Here is an 18,542-nt window from a genome sequence, read left to right on the forward strand (position 1 = left end):
GTGCGTCACTTTCAATTTGACCCCACCGACATCGCACCTGCGATGTCATAGTGTGCAAAGTGCCCCTAAGAGTTCAAAAACAAGAAGCAACTGTGCTTCTCTTATCAGTGGGTGAGCTATTGTTTACCTAGACTAAAGGGTTTATTACCCTGTGATTAAAGCTGGGTTCACACTAAACGACAGCGACAACGACGTCGCTGTTACGTCACCATTTTCGGTGACGTAACAGCGACTTTGTAAGTCGCTGTTATGATCGCTGCTTAGCTGTCAAACACAGCAGAAGCAGCGATCATAACGTCGCTTTGCTACATGTGCAGAGAGCAGGGAGCTGCGCTTAGCGCTGGCTCCTTGCTCTCCTACAGTACACATCGGGTTAATTAACCCGATATGTGCTGCAGCTACATGTCACAGTTCAGAGAGCAGGGAGCCGCGCGCACTGCTTAGCGCTGGCTCCTTGCTCTCCTTGCTACAGTATACATCGGGTTAATTACCCGATGCATACTGCAGCCACATGTCACAGTGCAGGAGCCGGCGCTGGCAGCAAGAGCGGAGGCTGGTAACCAGCGTAAACATCGGGTAACCAGGGAAAGGTCTTCCCTTGGTTACCCGATGTTTACGCTGGTTACAGCTTACCGCAGCTGCCATGCCGGCTCCTGCTCGCTTCATTTCGTCGCTCTCTCGCTGTCACACACAGCGATGTGTGTGTCACAGCGGGAGAGTGACGACCAAAAAATGAAGCTGGACATTCAGCAACGACCGGCGACCTCACAGCAGGGGCCAGGTCGTTGCTGGATGTCACACACAGCGACAGCGACGGGACGTCGCTGCAACGTCACAGAAAATGGTGACGTAGCAGCGACGTCGTTGTCGTTGTCGCTGTGTGTGACACCAGCTTAACATTGCAGGACTAGAAACTCACCTGCATGGCAGTCTGATACCCCCGCTGTGAGTGACAGCTCAAAGTCAATGTACAATCTCTAATGAAAGCCTGGTGTGGGTGGGGGTAGCCCTGCTGTGTTCTCCTGAATTTAAATTCTTTGATTGTAACAGAGCAGCTGCAGCCAGTAATCTATGTGATATAACTTTGGACTCAAAATCTTTTTGCCTACAGCATGCTGCTCTAAGATGAGGTAGCAAAAACATGCTGACAGATTCTATTTAAATACCACAGGAGCATTTTCTCAGTTAGGCTACTTTCACACTTGCGTTAAACGGCATCCGTAGCATTGTGGTGTGTGACGCATGCAACGGATGCTATGGATCGTACAAAATAACGCAATCCGTTATAGGCTTTTTTCCTTGACTTTACACATCTGGGCATGCGCAGTTGTGTAAAGACGGATGCGTTAACGAAATGCGTCAAATGACGGATTCTTTCGGAATCCGCCACCATAGGCGTCCATTATAAAACAACGGACACCATTGGATTCCGGCAGGTTGCGTTTTTTTGACACTCCGCCAAGTGCAGAAAAACGCTACATGCAGCGTTCCATCCGCCCGGCGGTCACTGACGGTCAGCGACAAAAAAACTGATGCGCTGCGGGGCGGATGCAACGCAAGACCATCCGTTGCTATCCGTTGCTAATAGAAGTCTATGAGGAATCAAACGGTTTCCTGCAACGGTTACCGTAACTCCTCAAGGCTGTGGATAGCAACGGAAGCCGTCCAACGCAAGTGTGAAAGTAGCCTTAGAAATAAAGTACAATTACTGAGCTGATCTGCTTCTTTTGATAGGAATGCCAAAAAGGATGGACAACCATAAATTTACATAAACTCATTTATAAAGTGGCACAGAGATTGTATATAGTCTGGTCTTTTCTGTAATAACATATGGATACAAAACCTGGACGACAAAGGAATAAGACGAAGAATCAATGCCTTCGAAATGTGGTGCTGGAGAATTTCTGGAATCAGGCTCTCGTGCCCAATATTAGACGGCTCTCAGAATACATAGCAAAAAACCAGCTGACATATTCCCTTTAAGGTATTCAGATCAATATTAGACATAAACTAAACTTTATACTCTGTTAGGCTACTATGTGCCTACAGGACCATGTAGCCACGGATTGTGCTGCGGAAAACCTGCGGATTTATCTGGATTTTCTAGATAAATCCGCATGTTTTAGCAAGTACAGACACTCCCCATATTATCCTATGGGATTTGGGGAGTGCTGTGTCCATACTGCAGTATGTGCAGCTGCGGAACATGCTGGAGATATCCTGCAGCCGCACGTAACTGCATGTTAATTATTCATGCGGAAATACCTGCAGATGTCCAGCTCCTCCACTATGGAGATAAAGGCCGGGACTTCCGTAGGTAAGTCGCACGAATGTCCACAGGTTTACTGCAGATATTTCGCTGGAATTCCGCAGCAACGGATAGCTGCGGATTCCGGGGAGCTGCTGCGGGAAACCTGCGATCATACCTGTGCTGTGGATATATCCACATTGTCCCGTGGGCACGTAGCCTTAAGGAAGCAGTTCAGGGATTTTAGAAAATACAGGGAATTAGTTCTAGGTGTGGAAGATGTAAAACCCTCAAGGTTAATAGTTAATTGTAAATTTCTAACTAATTTGGGGGTACAGTTTGAAATATTAAAAAAGGTAAACCCCAAAGTGACGTCAAAACATTTTCTAGGACTATTTGAAGTTACATGTTCCAACTTAAAACCACATTTAATGTTAATTCTGAAATATATATTTGTTGCTTTAGTTTAGGTATGGAAATTTCTAGTGTAAGGTGTATTTAGAACATTTCTATGAAGGCAGCAGTGTTACCTCTGTTCAGATTCCGGGTGGTCAACTGACTTGCATTCCCTTACTAATCGTATGTGCCATGAGTTGGTAAGGATCACCGTTCTATAAGGTCACCAAGGACACGCACTCCACTTTAATACTTTGCTTGACCCAAGGCTTCCAGTCACTGTGGATTCCAGGCTGAGCTTACAGCATGCAGAAATTCCAACTATGCAGACAGCATGTTCCAGTCACCTCTGCTAGGGATGTCAGTATGAAAGGCTTTCCTGTGTGGCTAACCTGACACCTATTGTATGATAACTCTCCTCTTTCTCTGTGTAGTGGGCATATGCATTGAGAACACATACAAAGTAACTAAACTCTTTGGAAAAAATAAAGCGTAAAACAACTTTTTCCTTCTGTAACCCAACACCAGAAGACCTTACTTTGCCTTACTGGAGTGAATGTGGTTGTTGTGGTCAGTTTGAGGGGGAAACATACAGTATGATAATTTAGTTTCATTGCAGTGGACAGGATATTAAGTCTGGTTTGAGCACATAATTTGGGCCAGTTCGTCTTAGTGTTGAAGCGGGGAGCTCACGGATCATGCAAAGACTTGTGGAGCACAATTCTTCCACATGCATTGCTCTTATGCTGGAGCTTTGTCTGGTTGGTTGATCAGCTCCATTTAGGTTAATGAGGCTAAGGCTAGGTGCACACAACATCTTTGCACTAAGTATACAGTATATGTTGGCACATGCACTCAACTCCTTTGATCAACCATAGCGAGGCCTATTCTGAGTGCAACCTGTCTTGTTAAACCGCTGTATGGTCTTGGCCACTGTGCTGCAGCTCAGGTCCAGGGTGTTCACAATCTTCTTACAGCGTCAGCCATCTTTATGTAGAGCAAATTTAACACTCATGTTCCCCATTCACACCTGAGACCTTGTACTAATGAGTTACATAATACCTGGGAGGGAAAATGATTAATTGGGCACAATTTGGTAATTTTCACTTAGAGGTGTACTCACTTCTCTTGTCAGCGGTTTAGACATTAATGGTTGTGTGTTGAGTTAAGATGAGGTCATCAATGTAAAAGTAGTAGACAACCTTTTTAAGGAAATCTGTCACCACATTTGACCAATCTAAACTATTAATATGGTCATGCATGTTATAGGTATCATATCAGATGCCTTCTTGTGGATATCTCATCTTTTATCACTTAATGTAAATTAGCTCTTCCAGGCTATGGGGAGGATGTTGCCTGGAAGATAACTCCACCTCCAGAGATTATTTTAAATAAGAGGGAGTTACCATGTGATAGCTGCTCACTGCAGAGCTGTGTGTGATCCTCTCAGGGATTCAGCCATATAGGTGATCTGGATGCTGCCTTTAGATGCCAGAATGCCCTCTGACATAAACTATAAAAGTGATCTACTGTATTTCTATTGAAATAAAGTTTTCAAATTATTTTACAATAATCTGTGAAAATTGTAATGCCGTCACTACTTGCGGGTTGTACAAACAGAAGAGTATTCAGAAAAGCCAGGGTCTGGTAACAGGAGGACATGGATGGATTCAGGGAGTACACAGAGGGGTAGTCAGATCACTATCCAGGGTCAGAATTCCAGGAAGGCACGTAATATATTCAGGAAGTAAACTGAGACGTGGTCAAGTAACGGTCCGAGATCAAAAGCCAGGAGGTCGCGACAGGAACAGGGAGCAGACAGAGAGAAGTTCAAACAACAGTCCGGGGTCATGAAAAAATAGATAAGAACACTAACAGCAACACAGGCCAACAGCACAACAACTGAACCAGAATGTATGACTGGCAAGGTTCTGGGGGAGCTTGCTCAGAAAAGAAGCAGAATAATTACCAGGAAGATGGAACAGCTAAGTAACCAGCATCTCCCAAAACCAGCATGGAATCCTGCCCTGTCAGTCAACCTGCCAGCCAGTAGCCCAGGAAAACACAGCAGAGCATCTCCTAATGTGCAAGATGCTCTGCACAGAGGAACCGTGTCACTGCCAGCTCAGTAGCCCAGGAAAACACAGCAGAGCATCTCCTAATGTGCAAGATGCTCTGCACAGTGGAATCGTGTCACTGCCAGCTCAGTAGTCCAGAAAAGTGGAGGAGAGCATCTCCTGGTGTGCATCTTCCCATAAATAATAAGTATATGTTGTGTTGTGTACATGTTTCTTGAATTCAATTATGTGATGTGTCTTGTATATAAGTATAAAGGTGTAGTTTTGTAATTACCCATTGCATTTATAGTGCAGATTCATACCATGAGTAAGAACTGTAAAACTTCAAAACCAGTCATTTTGTTTTACCTTCGTCTTTCATCTGTCTATGTAAACATTTTATTGGAATAAAATAAAGAAGCCACTTGTAAATTTTAATGAAGCCCTGCATTGTGTGATGGATTCTTTTCACTTTCTTTGTCCATATAGTATATGGAATAGTGTTGGTGTAGCATAAAGATCTTGGGTTCCAATGTGAATGCACCGTATGGTTCGTATAAACTAATTATTTATTTATATAAGGGCTCTTCTCCACTTGCGATTTCCATGTGCGAGTGCGATCCGATAAAAAAATTGGATCGCACTCGCACCAATGTTAAGCTATGAGGCATTGTCCACTAGCTTAATTTTATACGATACGACTCGTGCTCTCGGTGAAATCGCAGCATGCTGCGATTTGCACCGAGTCTCAGCTCTCGCACCCCCATGCAAGCCTATGGGAGCGAGAAAAAAATCAGAATACGGGTGGCATGCGCATGTCATACAGATGGCGTACGCATGTCACACGGATCCTTGACACTTGCATACAGCGTCGGACTGGCTACCAGAAGAATCTCCAGTAATACCAGTCCTGGCCGCGGTTACATGCACTGAACTCCGGAGCTGTCACCTGAGCTCCGGAGTGCAGCCTGGAATGAACAGCGAGCGCCGAGTGATTGATTCCCCAGCGATTGCTGTTCAATTCAGCACAGCTGCAAACAGATCGGGCTGAACTCTGGAGCTCAGGTGACAGCCCCGGAGTTCAGTGCAGGTAACCGCGGCCAGGCCTGGTATTACTGTAGATTCCGCCGGTAGCCAGTCCTACGCTGCTTGCATAAACACTCACATAGCACTCGCATGATGCTCGCATGTCATACGGATGCTATGTAAGGAAAAAAAAAACATCGTACGCAGACCACACCACACGCAGGACACTCAACTCACATTTGTAGCCCAGTATCGCTGTGATTTTTTTAATTCAAGTGGAGTAGAGCCCTAAGAAATAGTTAAACATATGACTATATTTTCAGCATGGTGCCTTATTGCACTTGATCATCTATATAATGTTACTGTTTTTTTAAGCCTTCTTTACACGTTGCAATTTCGCATACGATATCGTATGCGATTTGCAACGCCCCCATCGTATGTGCAGCACGTTCAATTTGTTGAACGTGCCGCACATACGATTAACCCCCATCACAGTACTTACCTTCCATACGACCTCGATGTGGGCGGCGAACGTCCACTTCCTGGAGTGGGAGGGACGTTTGGCGTCACATCGACGTTACGCGGCAGCCGGCCAATAGAAGCGGAAGGGCGGAGCTGAGCGGGACGTAAATATCCCGCCCACCTCCTTCCTTCCGCATTGTGGGCCGGGAGCCGCAGGAGGTAGGTGAGATCTGTTCATCGTTCCCGGCGTGTCACACACTGCGATGTGCGCTACCCCGGGTACGATGAACAATCTGACGTTCAATTCGTCAGGAATGAACGACATGCATGCGATGAACGGTTTTTCGTTCAATCGCAATTGCACATCGCTGTCACACGCTACAACATACCTTACGATACCGGATGTGCGTAACTTACGACGTGACCCCGCCGACACATCGTAAGATATCTTGTAGCGTGTAAAATGGGCTTAATACAGGAATATGCTTATAAATCTTAAGGCCCCGTTACACGCAACGACATTGCTAACGAGATGTCGTTGGGGTCACGGAATTCGTGACACACATCCGGCCTCGTTAGCGACGTCGTTGCATGTGACACGTACGAGCGACCGCTAACGATGCAAAATACTTACCAAATCGTTGATTTTTGACACGTCATTCATTTCCCAAATATCGTTGTTGATTTAGGACGCAGGTTGTTCGTCGTTCCTGAGGCAGCACACATCGCTACATGTGACACCCCACAATGACGAACAACACCGTACCTGCGTCCTCCGGCAACGAGGTGGGCGTGACTTTCATGCGGCTGCTCTCAACCCCTCCGCTTCTATTGGACGCCTGCCGTGTGATGTCGCTGTGATGCCGCACAAACCGCCCCCTTAGAAAAGAGCCTGTTTGCCGGCCACTGCGACGTCGCTAGGATGGTAAGTATGTGTGACGGGTACTAGCGATATTGTGCGCCACGGGCAGCGATTTGCCCGTGACGCACAAACGACGGGGGTGGGTGCTTTCACGAGCTAGCGATGTCGCTGCGTGTAAAGCGCCCTTAACTAGGGTAAGCTACGTCTTCTGAAACCACTCAATTCCCTGCAGCTATAGACTATTTTTTCAACTAATACACATGAAGGACGTAATGCAGAAAGTTAACTGTTTATGCAAGAAGAGCCATTGAACTTTAGGTAGGTGTGAAGCTGTACTTTTCTGTATCTCAATATCTTTGTAATTTTAAGAAAGTCTACATCTGTATGTCCACGCCGTTACCAGGAGTATGATGTGTGAGAGGGAATACTAGACTAATACATTTTATGTGCCCAGCATTCTGCCAGAGGGCCACCAGCATAGATTTATGCCTAAGCAGATCCCGTTTCACATTCTTGCTAATTAAGAAATCATTGACAAAAAGTAACATTATTGTATTTTTAGGAACATGCAGACAGTAAGTAAATCAGAATGTGCTAGTTTTTCAATAGTATTACATGAAAATACATTTCTGGCCAATTAAAACAGAGGAAGAAAATTTATGTATTTTATGGATGGAACTTACAAAGTCTTTATTCATGCAGAAAAATTGTAGATAGTCTGTTCGGGTGGGCTGTACCTCAATTTGTGCCCCATCTAAGGCAATATGAAGACTGGATGAAGGACAATTATGAGCTTTGCAGAGCCAAAAGAACAGCTGGAGAGGAAAAAGGCTCAGACCAAACCTATGGAATCATTTCTCATAACAGGAAAAAGATTATAAAGCACCTAAGGCTTGGCACACAATGACCCTTCGGGCAGTCTGTGCACCTGTTGAGCAAAGCTACAGAAGTATCAGGGAAAGCTCAAAATAGCATCTCACCTTAAGGGACACAGTTAAGAATTTGGCTCACAGTTGATCTATGTCTGCAATTATGACCTTCTTCTACATTGGCTTACAGCATGAGAGCAGAGTTATGACTTCCTCTTATACTCCTGGTGAACACTTAGCCAGAATATTTAAGAAACATCAGAGACTACAAATGTTTATACTAAGAACAAGAACTGAGCACAATAGATCTCGACATAGAAATAGTTGGAGCTTACACTGAAAGCAAAAGGGTAACAATGTTTTGACTTTTGGATTTTCTGGCACCATATCTCACCATCCACTACATCTTTGGGCATGAGACTATCTTCAATTTATAGACAATCATCTTGGCTATCTATTGCATGGGTCTAAGTCAACCGGGGGCCAGGATATATTTGAGGCTGCAGGCTTTTCTAAAAGTAACTGTGGGAAGGGGGAGAGGAGAAAGTCTATGTAGGGATCATGTAATGAAACAAGCCAATGTTTGCAAAGGGATTGCTGCATGTGTGGCAGAAAAAGTAATGATATTGAAATGGTGAAAGCTATCAGAACATAGTGTATTATTGTCCTATTTACCCTTGATTGAATAAGAAGGGAGTTGTAGGGACAGCTACCAAGGGATAGCTGCCGAGCAATGGGGGCACCAATTTACATTTAGGGCACGTGTAACGTTAGTTATATCTCCATTGATAGGCAGTGGAGAGAATTAGTTAGGGTTCATTTAGAATCTATTGCCCTATATTTATTATTGAACACCAATTTTTATGAACTAAATAGAGAAAAATACTGCTAATAGACCGAAAAACTAATTTCTCTAAAATCAATTTTTATTTATAAACATTAAAATGGTTAAATCAAGCCATATCTTATCATATATAGCTATATCAGTCAGTGAGCACACACCCGGTCGTGCAGAGCTAGATGCACTCTGAAAGGGATATTAATCTAGGAGGGTGAGGGATAGCCCAAGGTGATTTTACTCGATGGTTCCAGGGATAGAAATGAGATGTTAAAGTAAGGGCCAGGATATAAATCCCTAGCCTTTCTCGTTCCTGGCCGCGCAGGTTAATACACCATAAGGTTTTGGGCGCCCCCGCTCAGCGTCGGCTATCCCTAAGAAACCTAACTGTGTGCCGATAATTGACCCATTTATTATTGCTCTGGACAGTTTTAGGCCTCGTTCACACATCCGTGCCTCCGGTACGTGTATGGTCAGTTTTCTCACGTACCGGAGACACGGGCACACGTAGACATTAAAATCAATGGGTCTGCATTCACGTGCGTATTCTGCCATGGACCGTGTGTATGTGTGGAGCATACACGTGCCTGTGTGCTCTACATGTAGACATGTCCACGTTTTCTCCGGCATCATAGGTGTCACACGGAACGCAAACGGGTTACACGTAACACAAACAGACCACACGGATATGTATCTGCGAAAAAAAAAAAACTTTACTCACCTTCTCCAGCCCTGCAGTCTCTGCTGCTGCTGTCACTTGCTTCCGACCGCTGCTCATTATGCTCATTGAATATTCACTTCACTGCGGCCGGAAGCATCAGCAGCGGGGAGTCGGCAGGACCGGAGACCGAAGATCAGCACCACGGACAGCGACGCCAGGGACAGGTGAGCAGAAAGTTCCCGTTCTCCGTGTGTGATCACGGATAACACACGGAGAACACACGTGTGCCATACACACGGCACACCGAGGGTAATACGCACCTCTGACACGTCCGTGAAAAACGTGCGTTATTTTTACGGACATGTAAAAGAGGCCTTAGGTGATTTGTGACCTGCTGACAGCCCTAGTGTTTCATGGAGTGCACCGGAGGTTACTTTTCAATACGACTCTATGAGAGCCCCATTCTGGCTCTCATATACTTGTCTTGACAGCTTGTAAGTTACTGGCATAAGGTGTCACCACGGGATTGGAGCGATCCTGAAAAAAGGTGAAGCCACTGGAGAGTGAATGTAAGACAAGGGGCAGTGGACTTAGATTTAAAGTGCCACTCCAGCGGTGAAAAACAAATGCTGATTGGAGTGGTCCTTCTTTGTCATCAAAGTTAGTTGTATTTTATTTATTTTCATATACTCATTTATGGCCATATGATCCTAGGTATCAAGTCACAGCTGATTGGCTCATCCTTGCTCTTGGGTGCCGTTTTTTCTTGTAATATTGTCTGTTTGCAGAATCCTCTGTACATTTTCACTTGATTAAGAAGCTGGGTCAGCTCTGAAAACACATAGTGTTTTTATACTTTATATACAGTACAGACCAAAAGTTTGGACACACCTAATTCAAAGAGTTTTCTTTATTTTCATGACTCTGAAAATTGTAGATTCACATTGAAGGCATCAAAACTATGAATTAACACATGTGGAATGAAATACTTAACAAAAAAGTGTGAAACAACTGAAAATATGTCTAATATTCTAGGTTCTTCAAAGTAGCCACCTTTTGCTTTGATTACTGCTTTGCACACTCTTGGCATTCTCTTGATGAGCTTCAAGAGGTAGTCACCGGAAATGGTTTTCACTTCACATGTGTGCCCTGTCAGGTTTTATAAATGGGATTTCTTGCCTTATAAATGGGGTTGGGACCATCAGTTGTGTTGTGCAGAAGTCTGGTGGATACACAGCTGATAGTCCTACTGAATAGACTGTTAGAATTTGTATTATGGCAAGAAAAAAGCAGCTAAATAAAGAAAAACGAGTGGCCATCATTACTTTATGAAATGAAGGTCAGTCAGCCTGAAAAATTGGGAAAACTTTGAAAGTGTCCTCAAGTGCAGTGGCAAAAACCATCAAACGCTACCTAGAAACTGGCTCACATGAGGACCGCCCCAGGAAAAGAAAACCAAGAATCGCCTCTGCTGCGGAGGATAAGTTTATCCGAGTCACCAGCTTCAGAAATCGCAGGTTAACAGCAGCTCAGATTAGAGACCAGGTCAATGCCACACAGAGTTCAAGCAGCAGACACATCTCTAGAACAACTGTTAAGAGGAGACTTTGTGCAGAAGGCCTTCATGGTAAAATAGCTGCTAGGAAACCACTGCTAAGGACCGGCAACAAGCAGAAGAGACTTGTTTGGGCTAAAGAACACAAGGAATGGACATTAGACCAGTGGAAATCTGTGCTTTGATCTGATGAGTGCAAATTTGAGATCTTTGGATCCAACCACTGCGTCTTTGAGCGGCGCAGAAAAGGTGAACGGATGGACTCTACATGCCTAGTTCCCACCGTGAAGCATGGAGGAGGAGGTGTGATGGTGTGGGGGTGCTTTGCTGGTGACATTGTTGGGGATTGAACTGAACCAACATGGCTACCACAGCATTTTGCAGCGGCATGCTATTCCATCCGGTTTGCGTTTAGTTGGACCATCATTTATTTTTCAACAGGACAATGACCCCAAACACACCTCCAGGCTGTGTAAGGGCTATTTTACTAAGAAGGAGAGTGATGATGGGGTGCTACGTCAGATGATCTGGCCTCCACAGTCACCAGACCTGAACCCAATCGAGATGGTTTGGGGTGAGCTGGACCGCAGAGTAAAGGCAAAAGGGCCAACAAGTGCTAAGCATCTCTGGGAACTCTTTCAAGACTGTTGGAAGACCATTTCCGGTGACTACCTCTTGAAGCTCATCAAGAGAATGCCAAGAGTGTGCAGAGCAGTAATCACAGCAAAAGGTGGCTACTTTGAAGAACCTAGAATAAAAGACAATTTTTCAGTTGTTTCACACTTTTTTGTTAAGTATTTCATTCCACATGTGTTAATTCATAGTTTTGATGCCTTCAATGTGAATCTACAATTTTCAGTCATGAAAATAAAGAAAACTGTTTGAATAAGAAGGTGTGTCCAAACTTTTGGTCTGTACTATATTTCAATAATAAATAGTGACGTTCGAGCACTAAAATGCTTGGGTGCTCGGTCCTTGAGTTGAGCAGGTCAGACGCTCTGGAAGGGCTCAACTCAAAGAATGAGTATAATGGAAGTCAACGATTGGGCAGTTTGGCTCTCCACCCACATTCAGCCAGCCATAAAGAGGGCATTCCGGGGGGAGGAATGACATCTTTTTTTTCTGGACACACTACATCCAAAACCCCGAGTGAGAACCGTGAGACTGCAAATGGCTCTCACTTGACTTTATCAAGGGTACATGTCTTGGATTTTCTTGGAGTTTGTCTTTAGGATTCTCTGCTTTATTACCCTGTGAGCCATGCCCCTTTGTAAATTACATATTTTTTTTTACTAACTTTAAATGTCTCATATTTCCATACCCCCATGGAGGATTGTAAAAAATGGCATATTCAGGATAACAGCAATCTATGAAATAAGAGCAAAAACTGGCCACTTTGGACCTCTTTAAGTAGCGAGCCTCTTAATATCACTACAAAGTACGGTACATGATGACTCGCATATGTTCTTTTCCATCCTGGGATACTGGTGAAGCTTTGCTTTGATACTGCTCTTGGTTAAAGTGTTATTTAAATCACAATATAGGTTTAATTACTTATTTATTGTTTTTAACAGCGGAGAGCCCCTTCAAGTACATATGTGTATATTTGTGTATGTGATTATGTTTGACAAATGTTTAGCTTAAATCGTCTTGTCGGCTGTCATTTGCTTGTTAACCAAGTTGCTAACATTTAAAGCCCCAGACTCTCTTAGACAGTAGAACAATATTTTTCTTTTTCTGATTTTGCTAATTCCCCACATGTGCTCCCTCGTCTCCTTCTTTTCTTCTCATCAAACCCTCTGGCGGGCTCCAATTTCAGAGAAATATTGATGTAAAATAATTTTACTGCTAGGGGCCTCCTGCTTGAAAGAAAATGAACTCTATGTTTATATTCTCTCAGAGTTTATTACAAATTAAAGTAAATGACCTGCGTGAAACATTAACAATTTTTATGCTAAAGGCCAGAGAGTAGCACTCTGTCTGCTTTACTACGGTGGGCAAGGGTCAAGGAGTAACACCGCTTCCTGCACACCTTTTCTTCTATTTTTCTAATTCATCTCAACATTCCCGGTACTTTAAATAATGGCAGCAACTTGGCAGATGTGTGAAACCCTGCTGTTAGAATATAAATATTTGACTTTGTAGAATCTGGAAAGTGTTCAGACCCAGTTAACATGAGGGAACAGAAGCACATAGCAAATTTGGCTGACACCTCTGACTCCTGGAGCTGCTGTGTTATCTGGTCAGAGTCTTTAATTCTGTCCTATGGCCAAGTGGTCAGTTATGGTGGGCTACTCTGTGCTGAATTGATCATTATGGCCGGATTGATGTTTGTTGTGATTGCCAAATATTTTAATGTCCACAATGAGTGAAAGCATTTTTAATACATACAACATGATTCCAAGTACTGTGAGCTTTAACACTAAAATGAACTCTGATTTTGCAGCACAGAAAGTCGGCATGGCTGATAAACTTGTTTTCTTGCTTCTTCAGTGATATCCAGCAGAAGTGTGGACTATAGTAGAGTGTCTTTTTCTGGATCAGTACAAAATAATTGCAAAAAAATTATTTGCTATGATGTGTGATGGAAATTAACATTGTCTTGTCTACATGCTGCCATTTTTCCCCCCAGTCTCCATATGGAAAATCCCTCGAGTGCACTAGCACCTTGACATTTCTTGGTCATCATTTTCTCTGTATTTGGCACATTGGGAACATGAGTAGCATAGTGACTAAAGATGAGCAAACCTTTGGAGGTTCAATTCGCTGGCAGCAAATGAGCCTAGCTCCACTGGCTCAATCTTGACCTGAACCCCAGATCAAGTCACTCATTGGCAGTTTGTGTCTCATCCTACATACAACCAGCCATAAGCAGAATAATTCCGTGGAGGGTGGGCAGGCTTTTTCAACTTTTTTTTTTTTTTTAGTGCACACTACATCTAATCATGCTGTTGTTACCCCAGTGTGAGCTGTTCAAATACTCAAGCATACCTGAGCACAGCAATGCTCGCACAAGTTTTGTTCGTACGTACAGTATCTAATCCTCGAACCTGAACCTTGATTTTTAAATTTGGTATTCATTTCGAAAACTGAACCTCAGGTTCCCTCATCTCTAACAGTGACCACAATTACATTCGTCGGAATGTAGCCTTATGTGAATACTAATAGCCTCCAGTAGGAATGATTTAATGGACATGGAACTGCTCACCTTGAGAGGTTGTGAGGAGTCACAACCATTAGTGAGTTAGAAACAAGGGCGGCTGTGGCCCTCATGAAGAATTAATCTTGTGGGGAAAAGAAAGGGTTAACCATCCGGGCTGCCGTGAGGAATCCAGGAGACTTATGAAGTTTGACCAGTGATTTATTTCTATGCGTTTCGGATATTGTAGTCTCCTTCATCAGGAAAATCACAGCTGTATGAGTAGAGAGTAGAAAATAGGCAATGGGCTCCTCCTTTGCCATTAGGACCTTTTTGTGTAAATTCCTCAGAATGTTTTAACATACTTTAAGAGTTAGATGGGCAGGAACACGTCCAATGCTTAGAATGCACCAAAATTGATAGATTAAAGACTCTCATGCCTTAATCAAATTTAAAATATGGAAAATCCCAAAGAAAACTGTGCAAATTGTGGTATTCCATCTCCATTTTGCTACAGTACCCCCGCCCTCCCCCAGACATTATGGCCTATAATCTTCCTTGGTATAGACTAATGTAGAAACAAGACAAATTATGGATTTTTTTATGCACAGATTGGGTTATTTTACACCATTATAAAATAAAAATAAGTCTGTTTTCATACCTCTGTTGTAAGTCCAATGCCTGAACAGAAAATAACAAAAGGATTAGATTAGTTTTAAGGCAAGGTGCCAGCAGACACAATGTAACAAGCAAATTATGAGGCTACACCACAAACAAACAGAAGTTGCTGGAAAGGCTAATGGACTACAGCAGAATGTTGAGGTCAAGAAGATCTGATAGCTTGGCAGGTTTATGAGCGTAAGAGAAGACTAGTTAGACAGTCATAAGCAGGAAAGTCAGGCAAGGTCTTCTCTATTACAGAGGCGTCTGTTGTAGAAACGCATGTTTTCATCTTTCCTTATTTTCACATATTTTTAACTCAGTGATATTTGTAAAAGTATATATTTTGGGCCTCCTCCTACTGCTGGTATTCAAACAATTGCCAGCCTTGGCTCCCCACATATAACACAGACTTTTCCCAGATGTAATATTTCAATCACTGCATGTGTGCTTTAAAAACTTAAAAACGCTCACACATTTCTACAACTCCACCCAACTGTGCTGTAAAGACATTTTAACCACATCTATGAGTTGGATAAATGCTTTTATTCTCACACATAAGCAAGCAGGATTTACGGATTTTACACTAAAAGTCGATGTCTAAAAGGTAGACTATGAATTTTATTACTAAGTGTCAAAGAACATAAAATGCAGACAGCTTTGCTAAGCGAAGCCAACAAAGATCAAGACAGTGGTTTTCATAAGTGTTTTTCTTTTTCATGTCGCAATTTTATACAGTAAATGTCTAAGTATTGAAAACGGACTTCTAGTGGCCATAATATATAGAGGATCATGGTGCCAAGTTTTTACATACATTCGTGACCAATCAGGGCAGGACCAATTCTTTCCAAGAACTCTACAAATGCTCTACCAATCTGCCTGTATCGATCTATGTTCTTAGTACAATGAAAACTTTCTAAAGAAAAAAAAAGAAACTCAAACAAGACCAGCTGGCCATCCACATGAAAACATGGTTTAAAAGAAAAATTATTCATCAGACCATTGTTTCATATCTTCCTGGTTTAATTCTGATACTCAATGACCCATTGTTGGTGCTTTTAGTTCAGTACCTATTTAGTAGAATCAAACAAGCTATTCTAGCCTTTCTAACCCAATATACATAAGTGATCCTTGAGTACCCATGATCATGCCACTGGTTTACTGCTTGTCATTCCTTGAATCACTTTGCAATTCAGCCAGCACAATTTAGCCCCTGTGAAGAAAACTGCTAGATTTGCTCATTTTCGTACTTCCAACCCATTAGTTTTTCAATAACTAAATTATATATTCACATAACTGTGCAAGAGTTTTGAGCACGTGTGGATAAATAGTGCAAACTAAGAATGTGTTCAAAAAGTGTTATTAGTTTATTTGTATCAGATAACAAAATGAAAAGTGAATAAACAAATTAAAACCCTAAATAAAATCAATATTTGGTGTGCCCACTGACCACCCTTTGCCTTCTAAACAATAAAGAGTCACATATTTATACACAACAGGACATATAATGGGGCAGTAAATAAAACAAGTTACGTGAAGCAGAACTATCACTATGGCAAGAGGACACACTGTTGTGGTCACAACAGTTTGTCCTCTTGCCATAGTGATAGTTCTGCTTCACATAACTTGTTTTATTTACTGCCCCATTCTATGTCCTGTTGTGTATAAATATGTGACACTTCAGATTTTGTGTTATATTGAGCCTGAAGAAAAGACCTGAGTAGTCTCGAAAGCTTGCTATTATTACCATCTTTTCAGTTAGCCATTAAAAGGTATCAACTACTGAGGACTTCAGTTCTTTTAAACAATTTTTTACCATTTCAGTTGTAATAGAACTAAAGGGGTCGGAATCCGACTACTATCGCCTATGTCCATGAGGTGCTGTAAATTGAGCCTGCACTGTCATGCTAAAATTTGGAATGTAAAATGGCAGCCCCCATTGCCAGCTTTCCAGCATTATAAAAACTGAAAGACATCTTTATTTAAGCAAGATAACATTATAACTGCATGTTATCTTACAAGTAATCATTGTTTGGATTATAGAAATCCGCAACACCTTCAATTTAAAGAAAATACTCTTTAGTGAATAATAAAAATACACATACTTTCCAGGTAGGATGTATCTAACCAGATACCTGATGAATTGAATGCATGAAAAGTCATTGCAAAAGAAAATCATAATGAACCTTTAATCATATTCTTTGAACAGTGTAGCTTTAGGTTTTACTTGTAATTTCAAGTTACCAAAGGTCAGCATGTAACTTGTTAAAAAATAGTTTTTACTATATATATATTTTGATATGTCGCATTAATCACCATTGGTTCCATAATGCCAAGAGAGGACACGAAAATGAGTGTCTCCATTATTTTATACAGTGTGTCCACCCATATCCTGTCCACCGCCATCATCAATTCAATATGAATCAACACCTTGCATACAGAAATGCTATGATATGAAACCCATGACCCCCCTCAAAACATTGAATGCTGGTCACGCATATGGCGCTCATTTAAGTTTGATGCTCAAAGTGGCCACCGTCAGCTGCAATGCACATCTGGACTCTGTACAGCATACTGTATCTTGCTGCACGTTGTGCAATCTGGTAGGTGACACGTTTGCACAAGCATCTGTGATACGTTGTCGTAGCTCCTGCAATGTTGGTGGAGGGGTCGCATACACCTGCTGTTTGATGTGACCTTACAGAAAGAAGTCCAATGGGGTCAGGTCAGGTGAGCGTGGAGGCCACTCCACGCAGCCACCATACCTAATGACTTGTAGGAAGGTCTCCATGAGGCATCGCTTCACGTCCACAGCCTTGTGAGTTTTACACGTTCTAATCATAGCATTTCTGTATGCAAGGTGTTGATTCGTATTGAATTGATGATGCCCTACAACTTTGTAATTCACTTTTTTTCTCTATCTCATTCCGTTTTCAAGATAAAAATGCTAACTTCGTTTTCCACCAGGTGGCGCTATAGGTGGTTTCATTGCATAGCGCATGGCTACTTTACTATACTTAGACACCCCTTCTATGCCTAAAGCTGCCGTCGTTCTCAAGTTAATGGCGGTGGACAGGATATCGGTGGACACACTGTATACACCGTAATTGGTATGTCAGCCTAATAGATACCTTATGAAGCTGTTATATGGCAGCAGAAGTAAGTGAGACATAAACTTATTAAATGAATAAGAGGTTTTGTAATATGTAAAAATATATCTTACTATCTTAAATTTACTAAACTTTTACATTCTAATTCATAGAGTGAAGTAAAGATGTCCCTGGGACGAGGCACTTTATTCCTTTTGGTGGCTGCAATGGGATCTGTATCTGGAGGTGGGCCAGCAGGAGGAGCATATCCTCAGATGAAATACGTAAACCCAATGATGAAAGGACCTTTGGGACCTCCCTTTAGAGAAGGAAAGGGGCAATATTTAGGTAAGAGTTTTCTTAATTTCTCTGGAGAATAGAATGCATTTTTAATATTCAGTATATGATTACCATCTTATAAGATATAGGGGATATTTATTTTATGGTCTATCAATTATTTTACAGTGTAGAGGATGCAAAAATGACATCAGAAACATTAGATATAGAATAACTATTGACCTGTTGATGAACAGTCTTTTAACAAACAGTTAAAGCTGATTTTTGGTGGAAACCAAAATAAATGAATAGTAAATTATAATTGTCTGATTCGTGTTCCTCCCAGTGGGACACATAAGGGGACAGTTAATGGAAACCCCTGAGAGATTTCGGAATGTAAAGCC

At 42.3% G+C, this 18,542-nt stretch overlaps 1 protein-coding gene across 1 annotated transcript in view; it reads left to right on the forward strand.

Moving 5' to 3' along the window:
- COL8A2 (collagen type VIII alpha 2 chain) overlaps window positions 1-18,542 on the forward strand; it is a 351,712-nt gene that overhangs the window by 243,276 nt on the left and 89,894 nt on the right. Inside the window, exon 3 of the mRNA XM_075336033.1 lies at window positions 18,036-18,210. Coding sequence (XP_075192148.1) covers window positions 18,048-18,210 — 163 coding nt within the window. The 5' untranslated portion in view covers window positions 18,036-18,047. The remainder of the gene's footprint in view (window positions 1-18,035; window positions 18,211-18,542) is intronic.

This window comes from Anomaloglossus baeobatrachus, chromosome 2 (genome assembly GCF_048569485.1).
Source record: "Anomaloglossus baeobatrachus isolate aAnoBae1 chromosome 2, aAnoBae1.hap1, whole genome shotgun sequence".
Classification (NCBI taxonomy): Eukaryota; Metazoa; Chordata; class Amphibia; order Anura; family Aromobatidae; genus Anomaloglossus; species Anomaloglossus baeobatrachus.